Source organism: Callospermophilus lateralis, unplaced genomic scaffold, assembly GCF_048772815.1.
Source record: "Callospermophilus lateralis isolate mCalLat2 unplaced genomic scaffold, mCalLat2.hap1 Scaffold_127, whole genome shotgun sequence".
Classification (NCBI taxonomy): Eukaryota; Metazoa; Chordata; class Mammalia; order Rodentia; family Sciuridae; genus Callospermophilus; species Callospermophilus lateralis.
This window is the reverse complement of record NW_027512450.1, coordinates 2,012,516-2,034,310: the sequence shown is the minus strand read 5'-3', so window position 1 is coordinate 2,034,310 and position 21,795 is coordinate 2,012,516. Positions and strand designations below refer to the sequence as shown.

The window sequence follows — 21,795 nt, the reverse complement described above, 5'->3', positions numbered from 1 at the left end:
ACCAGCAATGTACAAGTGAACCCTTTTCCCCACATCCTTGCCAGCACTTGTTGTTGTTTGACTTCCTAATGGCTGCAAATCTTACTGTCCTATAGAGGACAGATTAAAACTAAAGTGTTTTATAAAATTATTATTGCTAAAGTGTATAACAAAAAGCATAATTTTGTGTAGGAAATTTGACTTTTGTCTTTCAGTATTTACAAGCATGAATAATTCCCAACTATTAAAAAATGGTCTAAAGATTCTTCAATGTCAGGCTAAAAGTTGTTGGCCGCTATCCAAGAAACCAGAAAAACTTGTTTAGAATGGGACCGCAACCTGGGGAACTCTCCCAAGGAGACCAATGAAGTTGCGTCTTTGGGAAGTTCCTCCAGGGAAAAATAAACCCCCTTCATTGGTCTATGTTACCTCAACTCTTTTCAGCTTTCATGAACGAGACCCCCTCAGGAATAAGGTCAGAAAATATTTAAAATTCTATATTTGTTATATGCGTAGGTTAATATGTTTTTCTGATTACCCTCTGCTTTATTCTGAGTCTAATTTACAAGGCTTAACTCTCATTCTAATTGGTTTTAAAAAAATAAGCTACAAGGCTTTTTTTTGTCTGTTTGCTTTGTGTGGGTGCACCAGTGTACTGTCTGTCTATATGTGTATTACCATGTCTACATATATTTGGTACAAAAAAATATTGACATATGAGCTCATAAATTAAAATTTTAAAAAATGGATCCAAATACTTTTGGTTAATATAATTTAAAAGATTCAATTTAAATTGGGAAAATAGATAAAAGTACAAATGTCTTTAAAGTTACTAATGCACAGTTTTGTTTCTAGATGTTTAAAGAGCTGTTAAAATGTTAATGTCTATAAAGTGTCTGATATTCATTGTCTCTAGGGTTTTTATTCAACAACAACAACAACAACAACAAAAGATTACTAATACTATTCAATGCACTTGTCTGATACATTGTTTTAAAAAAAAGATTTGTAAATTTTATCTAAAAGTATATAAGATTAATCATGGATTTGTTTGTTAAAGACATCTAATTGGTACAAAGTTAAAATGCTAACTGTTAAATATAATATCAAATACTCTTAACTCTTTAAATTCCATAAGGTAAAATATTTAAAGAATGTTGGTGTTTTCATAAATTGGTAAACATAAAGAAAGTTTAAAATTATTTTGTGTTATTATAAAAACAAGGTTACTATAAATTACAAAGTCCCAACAGGTATAATTCTACATACAACGAGTCAAGATTCTTCAATTGTATTTCAATTAAAGTAGTGTAAGTAACAAATATTTCATATTATTAAAGGGGATTAATTTATCTAAATTCAAAAATATATAAGGGTTATTTCAAGGTACAAAAAAAGGACCAATGGGTTAAAAGATTATTTAAAAAGTTCTAAATATAAAAATATATTTACTGAAAAATCTTTCCAGGTTAAAAGTTTTTATGTGGTAAAGTAAAATTAGAATACATCTAAGTTAACAACAAAAGGGTCTAATTAAGTAATATAAAGCTCTATAATAAAAGACAAATATTAAACAGTTTATATGTACCTAAGTTGGTTATATATATGTAACACAAATATTTAAAACTATTCAAGATTGTTCCCTATGGACAAATAATAATGTACTGATATATTTATATGTTAAATTGACATAAACTTCTAAAAATATTAATTTTTATTAATTAATTATGTTATGTCTGTTAAGTTTTATCCCCTAGAACAAGTAATCTTGGAAAAATTAAGGTTTGTACATCTGTGGCTAAACAGCAACTGTTATTTTAAAGTATTGTCTTACTTTACAAAGTGTAGATTTTCCTTTAAAAGCTAACCTTGGTTAATATAAAAACATCAATAAAAGTGTGGTACATTTTTCTTTTTTACAGATTAAGTGTCTTCATATCTCTCAGGTATACAAGTCTTTAAGGTAAAAGGTTTAAGGAAACATTTTATCAAGGTGGTATTCTCCAAAATAAAATTATCTGTATTGGTAATTTAAACTTATAGAGATAATAGATTTTATTGGAGATTTATTTATATCAATTGATATTGTGCAACCAAATCTTATGTTACCTTTTACCCTAAATTTAAAAAGTAATGAGAGCCTAATCTATTTAAAGGTTAAATATTATAAAACATTCTGCCACTTTTCCACATTAAAAAAAGGTTAAGTGTTCTCAGCCTTTCCTTAATTAATGTTTTAGAAGTATGTCATATTGTGCTAGCTAACATTCATAAAGAGTCACAAAACAATATGTGTAAACTTTATAAAACTAGATCTAAAAAGAGAAACAAAGATCAGCTTTAGCACTAAAACACTAAGATTTGTAAAAAGCCCTGCCTTACCTGAGATAAGGCTCTGCCTCCCACCTTACAGCATGTCAAAATAACTTCAAAGTAGGCCAGATTTTAGTTAATTTAAAGTTATATTCAAAGATTAATTTTATTACAAAATTACTGTGATCTCTAATAAAAAATATAATGTGTAACTCAGCCACGGTTCAAAATTATATACAAGCTAAATATGTTTTTACGATTGTTAATTTCACTTTGTATTCTCATTATAACTAAAAAATGTGACCACTACACTAAGAGCAACCAAGAGACCTTTACTGTGACGTGTCTGATTAACACAAAGAGAGAGAGAGAGAGAGAGAGAGAGAGAGAGAGAGAGAGAACTGCAAAAGAGAGAAAAAGAAAAAGGGAGAATGAGAGAGAAAGTGAGAGAAAAAGGAGAGAGCAAGAGAGAATGACCTGGCAAGAGAGAGTTTTTATAGTCAAAATCTAATGGACTCTCTGTATCTGCAAGCTGCCTTGTTGGTGTACAGTGATTAGATCATACAGTAGATGCTAAGGTGTCATCTTCTGCCTTCAGGCAGATCTTCAGCATTATGGAAATTAATAAATAAAATAAGGATATTGTGTTATGTTAAAAATTAACTGAAAAGTTATAAAGATTAAAGTCAAAGCCCAGCATTCTTACTTTAAATCTGATAAAACTGACTTGCTGGATGTTTAAGGCCAAACTTAAAAATTAACGGTAAAATAAAAGAGCCGAAGAAACCAACATTTGGCTCTTGCCCTCTAAGTCAGCCTGAACCCAGGACAGGGGAAAAAGCTTTGCAAATTCGGGCCACATAACCTCCCAATAAGGGAGATTAATGAGACCAAGGGAGAACAGAAAGCCAATGAGTGTACATGCTGCAAAACAGGAGGGACATTTAAAAAGGAGACGTGCCTGATGCTTCCAAGGGAAACCATATGGTCAGCAAGACCATCCTAATGCAGATGACAGTAACAGAGCTAAAATGCTGCTCACATGTTCCCCAAGAATTTCCACCAAGGAAACTCAGCTGACTCTTACCAATAGATAGGAAGAAGGTCAGTTTGTCCAGCTTGGTCTTAAACAACTAGCAAAAACAGTTAAAACCAAAGCACAGCCATTTCTGGACATTTAAAAAGAAACAACAATTATTTTAATGTAACTTAAAATGTACACTAGTGTTAGCATCTCCCAAAATAAGAAAGACTGGAGGCAACACAGAAAAATTTTTTAGGCAAAAATGCCTGATAACTACCAATAAAAAAACTGCCAGAAGTTTTTAGTCAGTTCAAGGCCTACATATCTTCCTAACTTCCTACCAGATAGATGTAATCAATATTTATTAATATAATTATCTAGCCTTAATTAACAAAAGGATCTTTACTGAAAACAGTGTCTTGTCAAAAAGGCATTTTTACAAAAATCAGATGACATTAACTAATTTAACTAAATGTTGTGTCTACATTCCTGATAATTCTGACAATGTTAAAGATTTATGTTCCCTAAAAAAAGTGCCTTATTAGTCTTTGGTACGCCTTGTTATGGGGACATTTTCTCAGGTCTTCTGACTCCTTGTAAACAATTATTAATTTCTGTCATTTTCACGATATTCATGGACAGGTTCCAGATGCTACCACTGCTATTTTGTATTAATCTTACTTCAGCACTCATGTCTTTTTGTTTCTCTCATAGAAGTGCCCACCCATGGTGACTTTTCATCCTGTTCTTCCTGAACCAGATTTTTACCATGGACTCCTTGACCCACTCAGTTTCTAGAAAGGGACTCCAAACTGCTTGCCCACTGCACAACGCCCCCCCTTTCAGCTAGAAGTAGCAAGAACGGTCATCGCCCTTTTCCCTTACGGCAGTTGGAGGTCCCTAATATTAGAGAAAAAATTATGGTCAATATAGATGTTCACCAATATGTCTAGCTCAGGAAGATGTACCTGGAAAACTGCTTCCAAGATCACCCTAGGTGATCTACCAAAAAGAGACACTTGCTTCTACAAACAAACTTATAAGTGGAAAAAATCCCTATTCACCAAAGATTGTGCTTCCTGGGTCCCACTTTGAACTCCTTGACTAAATCTCCAAACTGTCAATAACTCTGTACTATGTAACCTACTATTTTGATGGAGAAAAGGGAAAAGAACACCTGGACTTATTAAAAGGCCAGGCCCCACTGATTTATCAACATAGACTGGCTGCCCCCATTTTAGTTCCTCTCCTAACTGTTTTGGGAATAGCTGGATCTACTGCTTTAGGAACTGCAGGTCTTGTCACAAGCTCTAAAAATTTTAAGTCCCTCAGCCATCAAATAAATATAGATTTAGAAAATTAGAAAGGTCAATCTCCAAACTAGAGGTTTCACTAGACTCTCTGACAGAAGTAGTCTTACAAAACAGATGAGGTCTAGATGGTCTCTTTCTGAAACAAGGAGGACATTGTAAGGCTCCAGGATAAACTTGTTTCTATGCAAACCATTCTGGGATAATAAAGGACAGTCGGGCGCTTGTGAGAAACAGGTTAAAGGAAAGAGGTGAAGCACTAGAAGCTTCTGGCAATTGGATCCAAAACCTATTCTCATGGTCCCCTTGGTTGGCTATCATCATTTCAGCCAAAGTTAGGACCCTAGTCCTTCTCCTGATTGGTATTATTGTAGGACCCTGCCTCTTACAAAAGAATGTAGATGAGGTAAAACTTATGGTCTTGTGAGCCCAGTATAGTCCTTTAGACACAGAAGGAAAAAAAATCTGAGGCCTATGATGTGCAAGATTGACATCAAACCTACTAAAACCAAGTGGGGAATGTGATAGTAGGAACAAATGTGACTCCATTTTGTTTTATGACTTCATCCTGTAAAACAACCATGCCAAGTAGAAGAGTCATGACTGAAGCAAGATGTTCTTTTCTTTTTGCTATAGAAACCTTTAAGAACACAGAACTAACTAATGGGGTATTGTTTCTATAGCTAGGGTAACGGGGCTCTGTTTCTGTAACTGGGGTGACTGGGCTAACTGTGATTGGTTAGACTTCCCTCCGCTTGACTGCAGTGTTTCGCTTCTGTAACCTGGCTTGCTTGCATTGGCTAGACCCCCTGAACATCCCTTTTGCAGTTTTCAGGCTTATAAGGAGTGCCCTTGCAATTGTGTGGGGCTGATCAGGGGAACAGCTTTATGTTCTGGTCAGCCGCCACTGGTGTGCTTCAATAAAGGCTTGATTCGATTATATGTGAGTGGTCTGGAAGTCAGTTTATGAGACCCTGGGACGAAGCTTTAAATATAGCAGAAGACATAGCAAATAAATAAGGTGAAATGAAAATGGACCAAAGGAAGTTAGAGCATTCATATCTTTCTGGACATATTGTGACATGCCAGAAATCACAACAACCTGGAGGTTGAGGATGAAAGATCAAAACTGAAGCTTAGTGTAGCAACTTAGTGAGAGACTGTCTCAAAAAAAAATAAATAAAAGGTCTAGAATATATCTTAATTGTAGAATACCACTGTACCAAAAAAAAAATCAAAATTCCAAATGAAGTATCCTTTACCCTGAAGCCAATGAATACTTAGGAGTTTTAAGAAAATTGTGTGTATGTTGGTTTGGGCCACTATGAGATGGCTCAGTATTCTTAGAGTTTCATATAAAGGAAATTATCTAAAGAATTCCAACCTGTTTTTTTTTTAACAAATATTATGTTCTGACCCCTGAATGTAAAAGTGTTCATTTAATATTATTTTATGTAAAACAATGGGAATATTCAGAATAAGTATCTGAATCAGAATGTTTAAAATAGTGAGGATCTTCTAAATCTTATTGAGAAAGGGGCTCTTCTATGGCAGAACATAAAAATTGGAGGTAATATATTCAACCACTTATTTTAAAAAATGTCCTATATTGTGTCCCATTTTCCTCTGACATTTTTTTAGATTCTATGCAAGGATTCAATTGTCAACTTCCAGATTTATATAATTTATAACAAGCTGGTATACATAAGTGTGTTCTTTTTTATCAGAATAAGTAACTTGAGTGAGTAAATGTAGAGAACCCTAATTTATAGGAAATTAATTATAAATATGAATATTGTTCTATTCTGGGGCTTGAAACTGGTACATAAGTTAGTAAAATTTGATAGTAGTGAACACCAAACTTGTGGGATCTGTACTAGATGGTATCAGAAGCGAATTATTGGACTACTAGTTGTTGAAATATTGGTTGTTGTTCAAGTTTGCACATTTGGTATCAAAAGTGGTTGCAGAGTCAGGAAGCGTTGCACAAACTTGTAATCATTGTGATGTGGAAAAATTAGGTAGGAAGAAAGTAAATATGATTCAAGACTCAGTAATTTAGTGACCCTAAGCAACATTGTAAGCCCATTTGTCACAATTAAAAAACATCAAATTTTTTTGAAATGCGTTTCAGGTGTAGAATGCCGCTGGATTAAATCTCTAATTATAAAAAATGCTGTTTCAGAAGAAAGACATCACAGATCTGAATGTTAAACTAACTTCATGTATGTGTTTGTTCACTAGTGATAACTGAGACCCTGGTAAAAGGAGTATTTCCAAGCTAGCAGAGAGGCATTTAGGGTGCCAGAGCCTTTCAGAATTTTTTTCCTAATGGCTTAGTATTTTCTCACTTTCTACTTTGAAATGAGCCAAGTGAGGATTCAGTTTCACAGTGAGAGTGGTTTTATGAATCTGGGAATGTTAAACCTGATGTGTCAGTTTCCTTATGAACTGAGAGATTAACAGTCTATTCACTTAATTTGCTTTTTTATTTTTTTTGTTGTTATAACTTTGTGCCATGTGATTCAAGTTGACCCAAGTACCTAAGTGTTTTGTAATCATTTGCTAGTTAAAATTTTTATTCTTTTGTTTTAGAAGTGAGTTGTGATGTTGTAAAAGTAATTTTTTAAATACACTGTAGATTTATGTTATATTTAAATAATGAGAAGATAGACAACTTTGGAGATAAACATTCAAATAATTATGTGGACTGTTGAAAGTTTTGGTGTGTCTTTAGTGATATCTTATGTCTTCAACACACTAAGGTAACCACCATCATTTGAGTATTGTTATTACTTATAATTTTGTTATGCATATCTCAAGTATCATTGCTTTGTTTGGTTGTGCTTCTTTTGAATATTCAATAACTAATTGCAACTATTATTTATCCTTTGGAATTATGTTGGATTTTTTCCCACTTTTTGTGCTTCAGTGTTTTGCTTCACATGTGCTGCTCCCTGGGGTTCATAATAACAAAATTAGCCACCAATTTTACTTCTTATAATAAATTATTGGGGTTGGGGATATAGCTCAGTTGGTAGAATGCTTGCCTTTCATGCAAAAAGCCTTGGGTTTAGTCTCGGGCACCACAAAAAAAAGTGTCTTACTAAATGGTTGACATCACTACCATATATGAAAGCCACCTCTTTTAACTCTCATTAATATTTGTATGAAATTAAGTACTATGTCATTAATCATATGGTTTATGTAATATGTATTTCTTTATTTTTATTTCAGGAGCCATTGACATTAAAAGATGTGATCATTGAATTTTCGGAAGAGGAATGGAAATTCCTGGACCCCTCTCAGCAGACTTTGTATGGAGATGTGATGTTAGAGATCTGTAAAAACTTACTCTTTATTGGTGAGTCTAAATTTCATTCAGAATTTTTAATTGAAAACCAATATTTATTTTTTTAACTTTATAGAGTATCTTATGGTAGCTTTTATTCTGCATTAAAAAGTTTGTATCTTGTTTTTAGTACAAAGATTGGGCATTTGTTTATGTGGAAAAGAAAATATTATTATTTTTTTCTTTTTATGTTTAACCTATCTTTTCTAAGTAGTGCTCACAATGCAGAGAACGAAAATGATTTCAAAGTATTTTAGTGTCTTTGTCTGGACAAAAAATGTTTGAGAAAATAATTTTGTAGACTCTTATAGGATATTTACTCTTTCTTTTTTTCCTAATGAGGGTAACACTAAAAAGACTTCTTTAGTTACCAAGAAAATAACAAAACATGACATATTCCATCAAAAATGTATTGATGTCTCCATGTAATCTTTGGTCACCACGTGGTCTCGAACGAAATAACCTTGAGATTCGAAGACAAGTGACAGTAGACATGTCAGGTTGGGTAGAAATCAATGAAGCAAAGAATACAAATAAGAGGTCCAAAATTAAAGAGGAATTCACATTTAAAATGTTAATTGATTAGCTAAAATCTGACAGAAAATATTTTTTTCAAGCCTAGGTTTGTTTCAGTTGTAATCATTAAAGATCATTTCATGGTCTCTATTTACCATGCATATCAGTTATTTAAGCTCCCTCTTGTTCTTCAGTGATCTCCCTACATTTAAATTAACAAAATATTGTAGGAAAATCAAAAGAAGAGAGGCTGGGGATGTGGCTCAAGTTGTAGCTCGGTTTCCTGGCAGGCATGCACCCTGGGTTTGATCTTCAGCACCACATACAAACAAAGATGTTGTTTCTACCAAAAAAAAATAATTCTCTCTCTCTCTCTCTCTCTCTCTCTCTCTCTCTCTCTCTCTCTCTCTTTATCTCCCACTTTCTCTTTTTAAAAAAAAGAAAATCAACAGAAGACACAGACAAGTGACAGAAAATGTGGCATAGTGACAGAGAGGCCAAACTGCCAAGCTTTATTTATATCAATAGGTTAATTTAGATCATTGGCATCACTAGTACATACTGTTTACTTTATTACTAGGCAGATTTCAAACTTAACAACATTATGCAGCTTATTTCTCAGTTATATACTAAGTTGCAAAGTGCAGTGTTAGGAGTTTTGTGTAGCTTTCAAGAAAGTCCATTGTATAAAGTTACTGTTTTATGGACAGGTTTAGACTCAGTGAACCATTGTGCTTGTCTAAAAAGAGAGGTTTTTTTTATTCCGAGGAATTGTGTGCCAGAGATTATGTTTCAGGCTGATAACACTCTAGTGCACAGCCTTTTCAAGCAGGGCACTGCCATAGCAGCTTTACATTGCACATGTATTTAATTACTTGACTATTTCCTAGGGAAAATGGCAGGGCATTCTAAGGCGGGGCAACAAAGTCTTGTCACCCCTACAAATTATTCCACAATGACTGTGAGGATATGCATAACCTGGCATTTATTTGCATTTGGGAGCTCCCTTGAAAATCTGCTCATTTCCAAATAGCTCTAGGCAAAACCAGTGTAAGATATTAATATTACAGGAGAGTTTCTTTAATATAATTTAAATATTTATTCATTCAAATTTTTCTCATCAGAACTTTATATGAATGCTTATACTGAATATTCTGTGAAGTTTTTCTGCCATGTAATGAATAGCAGTATTTCACAATACCTGCTCCTAGTGGTTATGTAAGTATAGCTGATCAATGTGGTTTAAAGAAGAATTTTCAGGGCTGGGGCTGTAGTTTAGTGGCACAGGGCTTGCCTCACACATGTGAGCCATTGTTTTTTATCTTTAGCGCTGCAAAAAATAAATGGATGAAATAAATGCATTCTATTCATCTATAGATACAAAAATTAAAAGAAAGATTTATATTGTAATACATTTATTCATAATATTGTAGGTAAAATTTCTCTAATTCTTGTGTCTTTTTTGACTCTCACTCTTTAGAGAGCTTTAGTGTTGTTCATTATGTTTTCTAACATTAGTGATACTGCTTTTGTTTTTATATCCATATTTAATAATTGAATAGAAATTATCATGACTTGTCACTTTAGGACAGCATTGGGTAAAATTAAACTGCAGGTGACCCATATGCCATTTTTCAATCAAGTTTTCTATGCTTTTACTCACAGGTATAAATATTATCCCTGTTTTATATATGATCGTATATAGTGCCCTGATTATTTACTCTACTTTTGTGCTTAATCATGTAATGTATCTAAATTTTGTAGATATATATATATATATATACAAACACACACACACGCACACATACATACAGCAGATTGAACACAGAGGTTCTTGTAATATTGAGCTACGTCATCACCCCCTTTTGACTTTTAGTTTGAAATAGACTCTTGCTAAGTGGCAAAAGTTGGAATAGTATTTCCATGTTTCAGCCTTCCAAGTAGCTAGAATTAATGGCATATTCATCATCTCTACAAATATAAATCTGTTCTATTGTCTAGGAGTAAGACTTTAGCTTTTTAAAGGTACCATAAAGATGTTTACAATTCTTTTATCTTTTATATATTTGTCAAATATGTAATTGTGGTCAAAACTGTATATCTTTGCTGAACTTATTATCTTACATATTTTAAATATAGTGTTCAGTTCTGTTCATTCAAAATTTTTTGTAACTTTTTTTTTTCTAGAGAATTTGTATCACATTTTTTCTTCAAACAAGTTCTCCTTTTCCTTAGTTTTTCATCCCTAATACCATTCCTTTTGGTTTTCATATTTGGCTATAGTAGATATCTCTCAGAAGTAGAATTAACTGGTATTTCTTTTTTTTGGGGGGTGTGAATTACTCTTTTACTTAACATATTCTCCTAAATGTTGATCATTGTAGATATTATATAATTTATTATCTTTGAAAAGATTTCTAACTTTTTCATTTAAAATTGCCTTCATGTAGCCATTTGAAATGATATTTGATTGGCTTGCCATATTGATCTCTTTTGAATGTTGTTTAATGAGAATATGTCTGTAAATATATTTTGACTTGACCATTAAGTTGAGGGCTAATTGATATACTTTCAATTTTATTACTCATGGCTTTCTCATTTAACCTCATTCCATTGAATGTTGTAGCTTTTATTATTTTATATAAGGAAGCATTATTAATTTTTTATGTGTAGTTATGGATGCACCAAGAATATTCTAAAGAATTGTTCAAATAACTTATTTTGTTTACACAAAAATAATATTGATTGTTTGGTTTTACATATACTTCTTAGATTTTGGGGGATGCTACTGGCACTTATTTTTTAGAACAGGTGCTTAACCACTGAGCCACATCAATAGCTCTTTTTGGGGAAGGGTACTGGGGATTGACCTCAGGGGCACTTGTCCACTGAGCTACATCTCAAGTACCATTTTTTATTTTACATAGAATCATGGTCTTCTTGATTTGCTTATCCCCTTTCTGTTGATGAGGCTGGCTTTGAACTCACAATCCTGCTGTTTCAGACTCCCAAGCTGCTTGAATTACAGGTGTATATTACTGTGCCTAGCTGGTAGCTATTTTTATATTTTATTTTGTGATAGTGACTAGGTAAGTTACTTAGGGCCTTGCTTAATTGCTGAATTTGGCTTTAAACTCATATTCATCAATTTAGAATATCACTTTCACTTTTTCCTTCCAACTTATTATTTTATGTTACAATGCAATTTCAATATTTTAATATCTTTAAATTTTTGTATTTTTAACCTGATCTCTTTGGAAAAATATTCCATACACTATAAAGAAGATTGCCTCTGTAAACCTAATTAGTTTTTAAAGTTTTCTGAAGTTTTTTCATTCTCTGGGTCCTAATGCAATCATATTTTTTTATTTGCATCAACTGGGGATTGATGTATCCTACTATTACTGTGTTGTTTCTTATGCTGTTGAATTTTTTTTCTGTGATTTCTTTCTAGAATTGTTTTTCTGTGATTTCTTTCTATAAAAATATTATTTGAGTCATAAATGTTTCTACTATGATTGTATTCCAGTGATTAGTCATATTTATCTTTGTATGATATTCTACTTTGTATCTCATATATATAATTACTATCACCTTTGCAATTTTGAGTATAATATTATATCATTTTGTTTTTAGTCTTTTTGTTACCTTATATCTTAAGAGAACTTTACGTAGATTTGCATCTGACATAGTTAATATATTTATATTTTATTTTAATATATTCTTTTAATCACATTGTTTTCTGATTACTTGTTTTCAAATTAGGTTATTTCTACATAAATTACTGATGAGAAAGAACTTATTTCTCTAGATTTCAAATTTTGTTGATATTTATAAATTTATCTACTATAAAAAACTGCCTTAATATGTATTTCATAAATTTTATGATGATTTTTTTATTTTGCAGGGGTGGAATATACTCTTTATTGTGTGAGCTATTATTTTCATTGGTATTTTTCTATTCAAAATTGGTTCAACTAGATCATTATAGTCATTTTGTAAAATATTTGGAATTTCAAAGTAAAGAAAAAAAGGTGATGTGCAATGATATATAAATATAATTCCATATAACTGGAAAGCTGAGACAGTGGAATGCCAGTTTAAAATAAATTTCAGCATCTTTTTGATAAACTATCATTAAAAAAGTATATAGATATAGATATAGAAATAGATATGTAGAAATACATAAATGCCTGTGGATCTAGTTTGGTGATAGAATACCCCTGTATTCTCTTATGAAATAATCCCCCCAACGACAAAAATATAAATAAACAAATAAGAGATATACATTTCCTGAATATTTGAATCACAGGTGGATTCTGAATATGTTGAAGTTAAGGGCTATGATTTGAAATTGTTGTAGTAATGTTAGTCAGTTTGCATTTTGTCCTCATCTGTGGTGGTATAATTTCTTATGGTATTTTTGAAAATTCTCAAAGCTTTTGTCATCATGTTGTAATAAAATCTATATACTTTTTGAGTAATAATGGCCTTGAATCATACTTTTCTCTTGCTATTCCCCCCCCACTTTGGTAAAGTTTTATATAATTGCAGAGTTATTCACCATAGTAAGTGAAATAACTTCCTATTATTTTTTTTAGGTGTGACTTCTAATCAAAACCAAGAATTTTCAGGAGAGCAAGAAATAAAATATTCTTTGCAAAACTTGAAAAAGCAAAGGTATGGAAAGCAGGACAGCTAATACTTGGTTTTAAACAAGAAATTTAAATTGAAAGAGAGGGAAGTTCAGAAAATTTGTCTGAATGAGTGGGAAAAAACATGAAAATTATTTATTCATAAAATTACAAGTTCATCAGTTTATATTATTACAAACATCTAAAAAGACTGACTGCTCAACTAGTGCCATTCTGTTTTTATTTGGTTAAACTTTAAATTACATTTTTGTAATTCTAAAATTTTTACTACTCAGTATTTTGTGTAAAACCACTTGCAATATACAAAATTTTAAATTGCAAAAATATGTATGAAATTATATTTACACAATGTTTACAGGGTATTATGAAGCTGTATCTTAAAAATATCTTTAGAAAAATAAAAAGTAAACCTGTTTGCTCAGCTTTTAAATAGGATTAGAATAGAAATAGGCATTATAATGAAAATCTCAAAAAGTTATAAAATGCTTATTATCATTTACATTTTTAAAAGTTTGGATGATCTCTACATAAGTGCAGGTTAGAGAAAAGTGTACAGATCATTAATTTAAAGTTGCAGCATTCTAATCTGTCTTTTTTATAAAGTAATAAGAAGGAGATTTTCTACACAGTATAGACAAATTGTCTTTTAATTTAAACACATGTGTAGTATTTCTACTTAAAGAAAAGAAAAACATGCAGATTAAGAAATGCTGCAACAAGCCTTACTAAGACATTTGTGCTAAAAGAACAATTCAGTAATTAAATGTGTTTACAGTGAAAGTTTGGTAGGTATTGCTTTTTAAATGCAATAATAATTAAGCAAAAAAGGAGAAGAGAAGCAGTTGAATCTTTCTAAAACCCATCAAATAAGCAAAGAGCTCATCTGTCATGTATGACAATCGAAACACAGAAAAGTCTCAGAAACTTTTAGCACTGTCTCCCAGAAAACCCACAGCCCAAATGGCTTGCAGGAATGCATAAAACCCCAAAAGCAGACATGAGGGTCTTGTGAGAATTGTGAAAGTCTTCTGACACTTTTCTGGGATTGTGCTAAGAGGTATAAAACATGCCTGGAATAGAAGTAGTAGGGATGGTGTGGGCCAAATTAAGAACAATGAAGGGCTTAAGCTAATAATTGTATAACCCTTTGAGAAAAGTAAAGCAGCCACAGTGGTGATTTAAGACAACCTTTGAATGAGGAATGGCTTACAATTAAACTTCTCCTCTGTAAGAAAAAGAAGATCTATAATGTCTTTGTCATTTCATGATTCTGTCTACCATTGCAGAAGCCCACTTCTGTACAACCTTCTCCCTGAAACTTGATAGTTTGAGTCAAAGGTGCTTGTAAATATTTATTTATAATTTTAATTCAACTTGAAGCAGTCTTTGTGTAGTTCCCAATGTATTTATGGCTCATAAGTTAGCATAATTAGGGCTGGGGATGTGGCTCAAGTGGTAGCATGCTTGCCTGGCATGCGTGTAGCCTGGGTTCGATCCTCAGCACCACATACAAACAAAGATGTTGTGTCTGCCGAAAAACTAAAAAAAATAAATATTAAAACACTCTCTCTCTCTCTCTCTCTCTCTCTCTCTCTCTCTCAAAAAACAGTTAGCATAATTACTCCATGTCATGGGACATCAAGCATCCCACCTGAGTAATTTGTTTTTTGGATGGTGATGAGCCATCTGAAAAAAAAATAAGTATCTGAAATAATTAGTAAAGGAATATAAGACCTGGCAAGAACTTATGTTAAAAGAGGTAAAACATCTTATAGATTCTCTAGACCACATAACTTCTGAAAAAAAATTGCTAGATAATTTTTCCAGTTCTTTATTTAAGGGAGTGTGCATCAAAATAGGAATAAGATTTCAACAGGAAGAATCTTTCTTGAGACAGGTTGATTGGCATTCTGACATGTCTCACCCATCTCTGTGATGCTAAGTGGCTATATGGTTCCAATGGTTGATACCATCTCCAGTGCCATGCTGAATTTAGACAAAACTAGGTAGTATATAACATGTACTGGATAGTCTCAACCCAGCTGGATTTCATCTGTGAGTTCAGAGATACCAGACTTTTTTCCCTAAAGACTTCCATGCTTTTTTAAAAATTTAATGCACAGTTTATAGATATCTTTCAGGAGCTCTATCTGACATGCACTGCTTCATCTTTCATATCAACAGGTATTTTGACCAGACTCCTAGTGAATATCCCAAAAGATCTATGCATTTTTGTGATTTGGGGTGGAAAGGGAAAAAATTTCCAAGTGTGAGAAACAGAGACTTCCTGGATCCTATACATGTCCCTAGTGAACTAAATCCTGTTGCTATTAGATTTCTCTGAGGCCCTAAGACTACTTATCTGTGCATCTAAAGGAAAATGTTTTTGACAAATCAAAAGTATTTTCTAACTTATTTCAGTGAGCTAGTTACATAGAAAGAATTTTTAAAACACCCTCAGTGATAGATAATTTGCTGGAAAGTTGAGCAGCCCAGCTCAGATGAAGTTTGTTCTTTGGCTTAATGAAGAATACTCTGACACATCAGGACAATGATTATGTCCCAGTGCCTGCAGGATTCCCCACAAATTAAAACTAGACAATAGTGTGTTGGAGGCAAGGTGGATCTGTAGGGATGTGGGACATTGGCTAAGCTGTAGAGAGACAACAACACATATGGCAGTCACATTTGAGGACCTGTGGGTGCTTGTGAATATATTTGAACAGCATTTGTAATTATACCATTCCTCTAAAAAATAAAAAATTTGCAATGTAGTCTATTTCATGCTATAGTTAGTCACTGGAATAATTTAAAATTCACCATTGAGTAAATATCCACAAAGATTTCTTTAGACAGTTTAGATTAAAAAGAAGGAGAAGGAGAAGGAGAAGAAGAAATTTCTGAGTTTTAGTAGTCTCCCTGATAATTACTTTACAAATATGATGAAATGAACAGTTTCTCCTTGTGGTAATGCATGGAATAATAATGAATGTGGGAGTAATTGTACTTTCCTAATATTGCTTTATTTAAAAGTAGAAAGAATTTTAAAAACATCCTCAGTGATACTCAAAGAGAACAATATTTATGATAAATCTTTTAGGACCTGTAGACTGTCTCTACCCTAGGTAATTCACAGCATAATAGATTTGGTGTAAAACAATGTAAATTCTGTGAAAGTCATTAAAATTGTCTTCTTTTTTAAATCCTAGAAATCACCCATGTGATCGTTTAAAAGAGCTTTACAATGACAAAAGTAAAAAAGTTTTTAATCCATACCCAAAATTTATTTATCCAAGCTTTTATAATCAGGAGACAAATTACAGCTATAAGGCATGTGAAATCATTTTTAATAAAACTACAAGAATTCCTGAACTCCAGAGAATTAATATTGGTGGGAAGCTCTACAAGTTAAAAAAATATGTAAAAGCATTTAAAAGTAACTCAATTCTTTATCGGAGCAGTGATAAATCCTCCATAAGTAAAGAATGTGAAAAATATTTTACTCAAATTCTATGTGTTACTAAAAACAATAGTCTTTACAATGGAGATAAACCTTACAAATTGAAGAAATGTGAAAATGTCTTTAAGTGTTGCTCAAACCTTTTTAAACACTACAGTAATCATACTGGAGAGAAAATCTGGAAACGTAAAGAAAGTGTCAAAGCTTTTAATAAAAAATTACACCTTCCTGAAGAGCAGAAAATTTATACTGGCCAAAAGCCATACAAATGTAAAGAATGTAAAAAAACTTTTGATCGAAAATCATGCCTTATTCAACATCAGAAGATTCATACTGGACAAAAGCCATACAAATGTGAAGAATGTAAAAAAGCTTTTAATCAAAAATCATGGCTTATTCGACATCAGAAGATTCATACTGGAGAAAAGCCATACAAATGTAAAGATTGTAAAAAAGCTTTTAATCAAAAATCATGCCTTATTCGACACCAGAAAATTCATACTGGAGAAAAGCCATACAAATGTAAAGAATGTGAAAAGGCTTTTATTCGAAATTCACACCTGACTGAACACCAGAGACTTCATACTGGAGAAAAGCCTTACAAATGTAAAGAATGTGGCAATGCTTTTCATCGAAAATCACACCTTACTGAACACCAAAGACTTCATATTGGAGAAAAGCCATACAAATGTAAAGAATGTGGCAAAGCTTTTAATCAAAAATCTCGCCTTACTCAACACCAGAGAATTCATACTGGAGAAAAGCCATACAAATGTAAAGAATGTGGCAAAGCTTTTAATACAAAATCCTGTCTTACTCAACACCAGACAATCCATACAGGAGAAAAGCCATACAAATGTAAAGAATGCGGGAAAGCTTTTAATAAAAAATCATGCCTTACTCGACACCAGAGAATTCATATAGGAGAAAAGCCATACAAATGTAAAGAATGTGGCAAAGCTTTTAATCAAAAATCTTGCCTTACTCAACACCAGAGAATTCATACTGGAGAAAAGACATACAAATGTAAAGAATGTGGCAAAGCTTTTAATCGAAAATCACACCTTACTCGACACCAGAGACTTCATACTGGAGAAATGCCATACAAATGTAAAGAATGTTGCAAAGCTTTGAATCAAAAATCATGTCTTACTCAACACCAGAGAATTGATACTGGGGAGAAACCATACAAATATCTGCAATGTAGCAAATCTTCTAATTGAAGGTCACTCCTTAGTCAACACCAGAGGCTTCATATCAGAGAAAAGCCATAGAAATTTGGAGAATGTGGGAAAGCTTTTAATCGAATATCATAACTTATTTGACACCAGAGAATTAATACTAGGAAAAAGTCATACAAGTTTAAAGGATATGGCAAAGCTCTTTATCAAAGATCACACATTTCTGAACACCAGAGAATTCATACTGGAGAGAAACCATACAAATGCAAAGAATATGGCAAAGCTATTCTATTAGGAAAAGTATTGTTGTTCACCAAATATTCATACTGGATAAGAGCCATGTAAATGTTAAGAATGTGGCAAATTTTCAGTATGCTTCAAAAGTTAACAAGAAACAGATCATTCATACTTGCAACAATTCTCACAAATACATAGACTGTAAAAGTCATTTCCTGTAAGATGAAACCTCATTGGTCACCAGAAAGTTCATACTGGAAAGAAAAATTACCATTGCCCAGAGATAGCTCCGCAGCACTGACTCCATAAAATTCCAACCCTTGCCCTTCTGGCCATTACTCATTAGCCCATGGAAGTGGGCAGGAAGCATGATTTGATGACCTGGTTTCTTTCCTTCTGTGGACCTCTCTAGGTTCAACTGTCATTTCCTCAGTTTCTCTGTATTGATTGAATTCAAATCATCTTTTTTTTTCCAAAAGCTATATTTGGACTTAGAGGCCTACTTGTACCAAACCAACTCATTAATAAAATTATCTTATGCCTGAATTCTATGATCACATCAATATTTTTTCCATAATCTCAGCTGGACAAATGGTCCTATGTCAATGTCTTATTTATTTATTTTATTTTATTTTCAGGGTATACCGAGGATTAAATTCAGGTGCACTCATTGACTAAGTAACATCCAAGCCCTATTTTGTATTTAATTAGAGACACAATTTCACTGAGTTGCTTAGGGTATCACTTTTACTACTAAGACTGGATTTGATCTTGTGGTTCTCCTGCCTCAGCCTCCTGCACTACTTGGATGCAAGGCATGCATCCCTGAACCCAGAAATCATTGTCTTTTGCTTTGTAGTTAATTAAAAAATTTTACTCAGGGTTTTATGTTCATAAAAAGCATTCAAAAGATGGTTTGATAACACTTCAGGCATCAGATTCTGGCTTTTAAAATGTCCTGTATGATACATCTTAGTTTTCTACATCAAATGCAGAGTTCAAAAGTTTGAAACCAGATGGTGGAGAAACAAAGATATTAAACAGCAAAATGCAACACATGGCGTGGTTAAATCCACACATGTAGTGGCTATAAATGCTCACACTAAATAGACATCAAGAGGCCTGTCCATGACCTCTGAGAGTCCTGAGCCTCCATTCAGTCTTTGAGCCCCTGAGCCTTCAAAGGGTCTGCACAAATGAGAGTGAAGCATACTACCTTTTCCCACCCTTAAACATACTATTGCATTTACTAGACACACCAGAGGAAGAACTGAGTATCTTTGTACCAAAGTGTGGCTCTACTTGCATATATATGACATCTGTTTTAGAGAACACTGATGTTCTTTAAAACAGATGTCATATATACCTAATGAAACATAGTTGCCCTTTTTTTCTCTTAATAGAAAACCACAGACCTGCACATTTTTAAAACAATTTTGCTACAGTTGAAAAAAAATAAGAATGGTTAAATAATTGTGTCAATATAAAGCATTTGAACTGATGAGTCCATCCTTCCAGTAGCACTTACGAGGATACAGTTGTGTCACCCAGGAAAAGGCAGGTCTGTCCCAAGCCACGCTGTGAAATCTCAGAAAGTTACATATTTCCTTGGACCCATCCTCGGTTCTTCAAGTTGCTTCAACCAAGTAATGATGTTTTTAACATCATTTAATTGTTTAATAAAGTATAAGCAAATCTCTTCTACTGCAGTACTTCAGGTTATTTCAGTATTCTGGAAGACTCAAACTTCAGCTGGGCACACTGGTACACACTTTTCATCCAAGCAGCAGGGGAGTTCAAGGAAGGAGAATCACAGTTCCAAAACCAGCCTCAGCAATTTCACATGAATCTAAGCAACTTAGGAAGATCCTAACTATAAATAAAAAGATTTGGGAATGTGGCTTAGTGGTAGAGAGCACTTTGGTTTGATCCCTAGTACAAAAAAAAAAAAAAAAAAAAAGACAAAGAGGCTCAGGTTTTGTGGTCATCAGAGTCAGTTTATTCAGTACATAAGTCTGAACAATTGAATTATTTAATTTTTTAAAAAAATTATATTAGCTATAGTTACTTAGTGATCACCATAGTACTATAAAGCACAGATACCTCCACTAACTTTTACTGTCACAGAAATACCTCCATAAGAATCCCACAATATTAAGATGATGCCTCTGTTGATGCAGGGATTCATTTGGTAGCCTCTGTTCAATTACTCTCTCACAACAGGTGTGCACGTAACCCCTGAAAGTTTCAGTAATTCAGACTCAAAAATCATGCCTTACTCAACGCCAGAGAATTCATACTGGAGAAAACCCATACAAATGTAAAGAAGGTGGCAAAGCTTTTAAGAAAAGTTTATGCCTTATTCAACATCAGAGAACTCATACTGGCAGTGGATACACCCAGTGGACACTGGGCATTCTAGAGGCATTTTTATTTTCAAGTAGGGAATAGGATTACTAATCATCATCATGATGGTCAAGCCTCTTACCAAAAACAAGCCTTTGGTCTCTAGGTTTTACCATGTTGAGGCTCAGGGTAGATCATACATGCTAAAAAAAACCTGCTATTTTTCTAATTTATTTTTTCTCCCAGTGCTTTAAGCACAATGATTGTCTCCCAGTAATGAGGAAGGTAGGAAAGAAACAAGAGAAGGAGCAGAAGGAGACACACAGCATATTATCAGAAGAAACCTAAAGCCTGCAGACAGGAGAATTATTAATTTGGGCCTGATTGTGTTGCTACAAACTCTCTGTCAAAGAGTTCTACCATCCTTCCCAAACCTTACCAGTCTCATGTCAGTTGTCAGTATCAAGCCAGATGCCCCTACTTGAATAACAGACAAGATCCTTTTTTAGCAGAAACCCCATTGAGTAAGCAGTCATTCCACCTCTTCTTTTCCAATAATGAATAGTGAGTCATTGAGAACTTCACCTGCATTCTTGTGCACACAAACACACACATACACACACACACACACACACACACACACACATACACACAAATTATTTTTCAGGCCTTCAGATTCTGCAACACAATGCTGGATCTGGTTATTTGGGACATTATCTTGACATCTACAAGAAAAACCTTTGACTTCTGCTCCTGCACATTCCAGAATTTTCTGTGCGGTGTTTCACTTTCCCCTTCCAAGATACTATCCGAGAGAAAAAAATCTAAAGTGAGATTCAAAGCTTTGCCACTGCCATCTTCTCTGTATCTGAGTAGTCTGCCTTTGTCCCATACATCCTGAGTTTTCCCCAGGCAGGTATCACCTGGTGACAAATTGAGGATCAAAGACAGGAGAGACTGTTGACAGGCATCAGAATTCTCTGCTCTGCTGGCCAAGATTTAAGGCTCACTCTAAGACACTCTATTAAAACAAAGAGTTCTGCTGCTCCACAGTCACACACAAGGCTGAATAGAGTCCATTTTAAAATTTTACCATGAGCCAGGATCTCACTAAATTATTCAGGCTGACCCTGAACTTACAATCCACCAGCATCGGTCCCCTGTGTCACTTGATTTACAGGCATGGACCTCACCCAGGCATGGACTACTTCACCCAGTCATTACCTTCTGGAGAGAGCTAATTTTTAGAGATAGTCAGCCATCTTCCCATGTTGTTCATGTGAAAATTAACTAATCTAATATTCATACTACCAATATTCTTCCTATTATGCTCCCAGCATCCAAAGTCAGTTTTTGTCTGACCAAATCATGGCATGTCCAGTTACCAGAATAATAGAGATGGCTCATGCCCCCTAAGTTCAT

At 33.4% G+C, this 21,795-nt stretch overlaps 1 protein-coding gene across 1 annotated transcript; it reads left to right on the top strand.

The window, feature by feature from the left end:
* Positions 1-343: 343 nt before the first annotated feature.
* LOC143387298 (uncharacterized) lies at positions 344-20,478 on the top strand. The gene is made up of 5 exons (XM_077108064.1): positions 344-454; positions 7,864-7,990; positions 13,096-13,174; positions 16,359-17,812; positions 20,357-20,478. Exons 1-5 carry the CDS (start codon positions 344-346, stop codon positions 20,476-20,478), a joined length of 1,893 nt encoding a protein of 630 aa, XP_076964179.1.
* Positions 20,479-21,795: the final 1,317 nt, after the last annotated feature.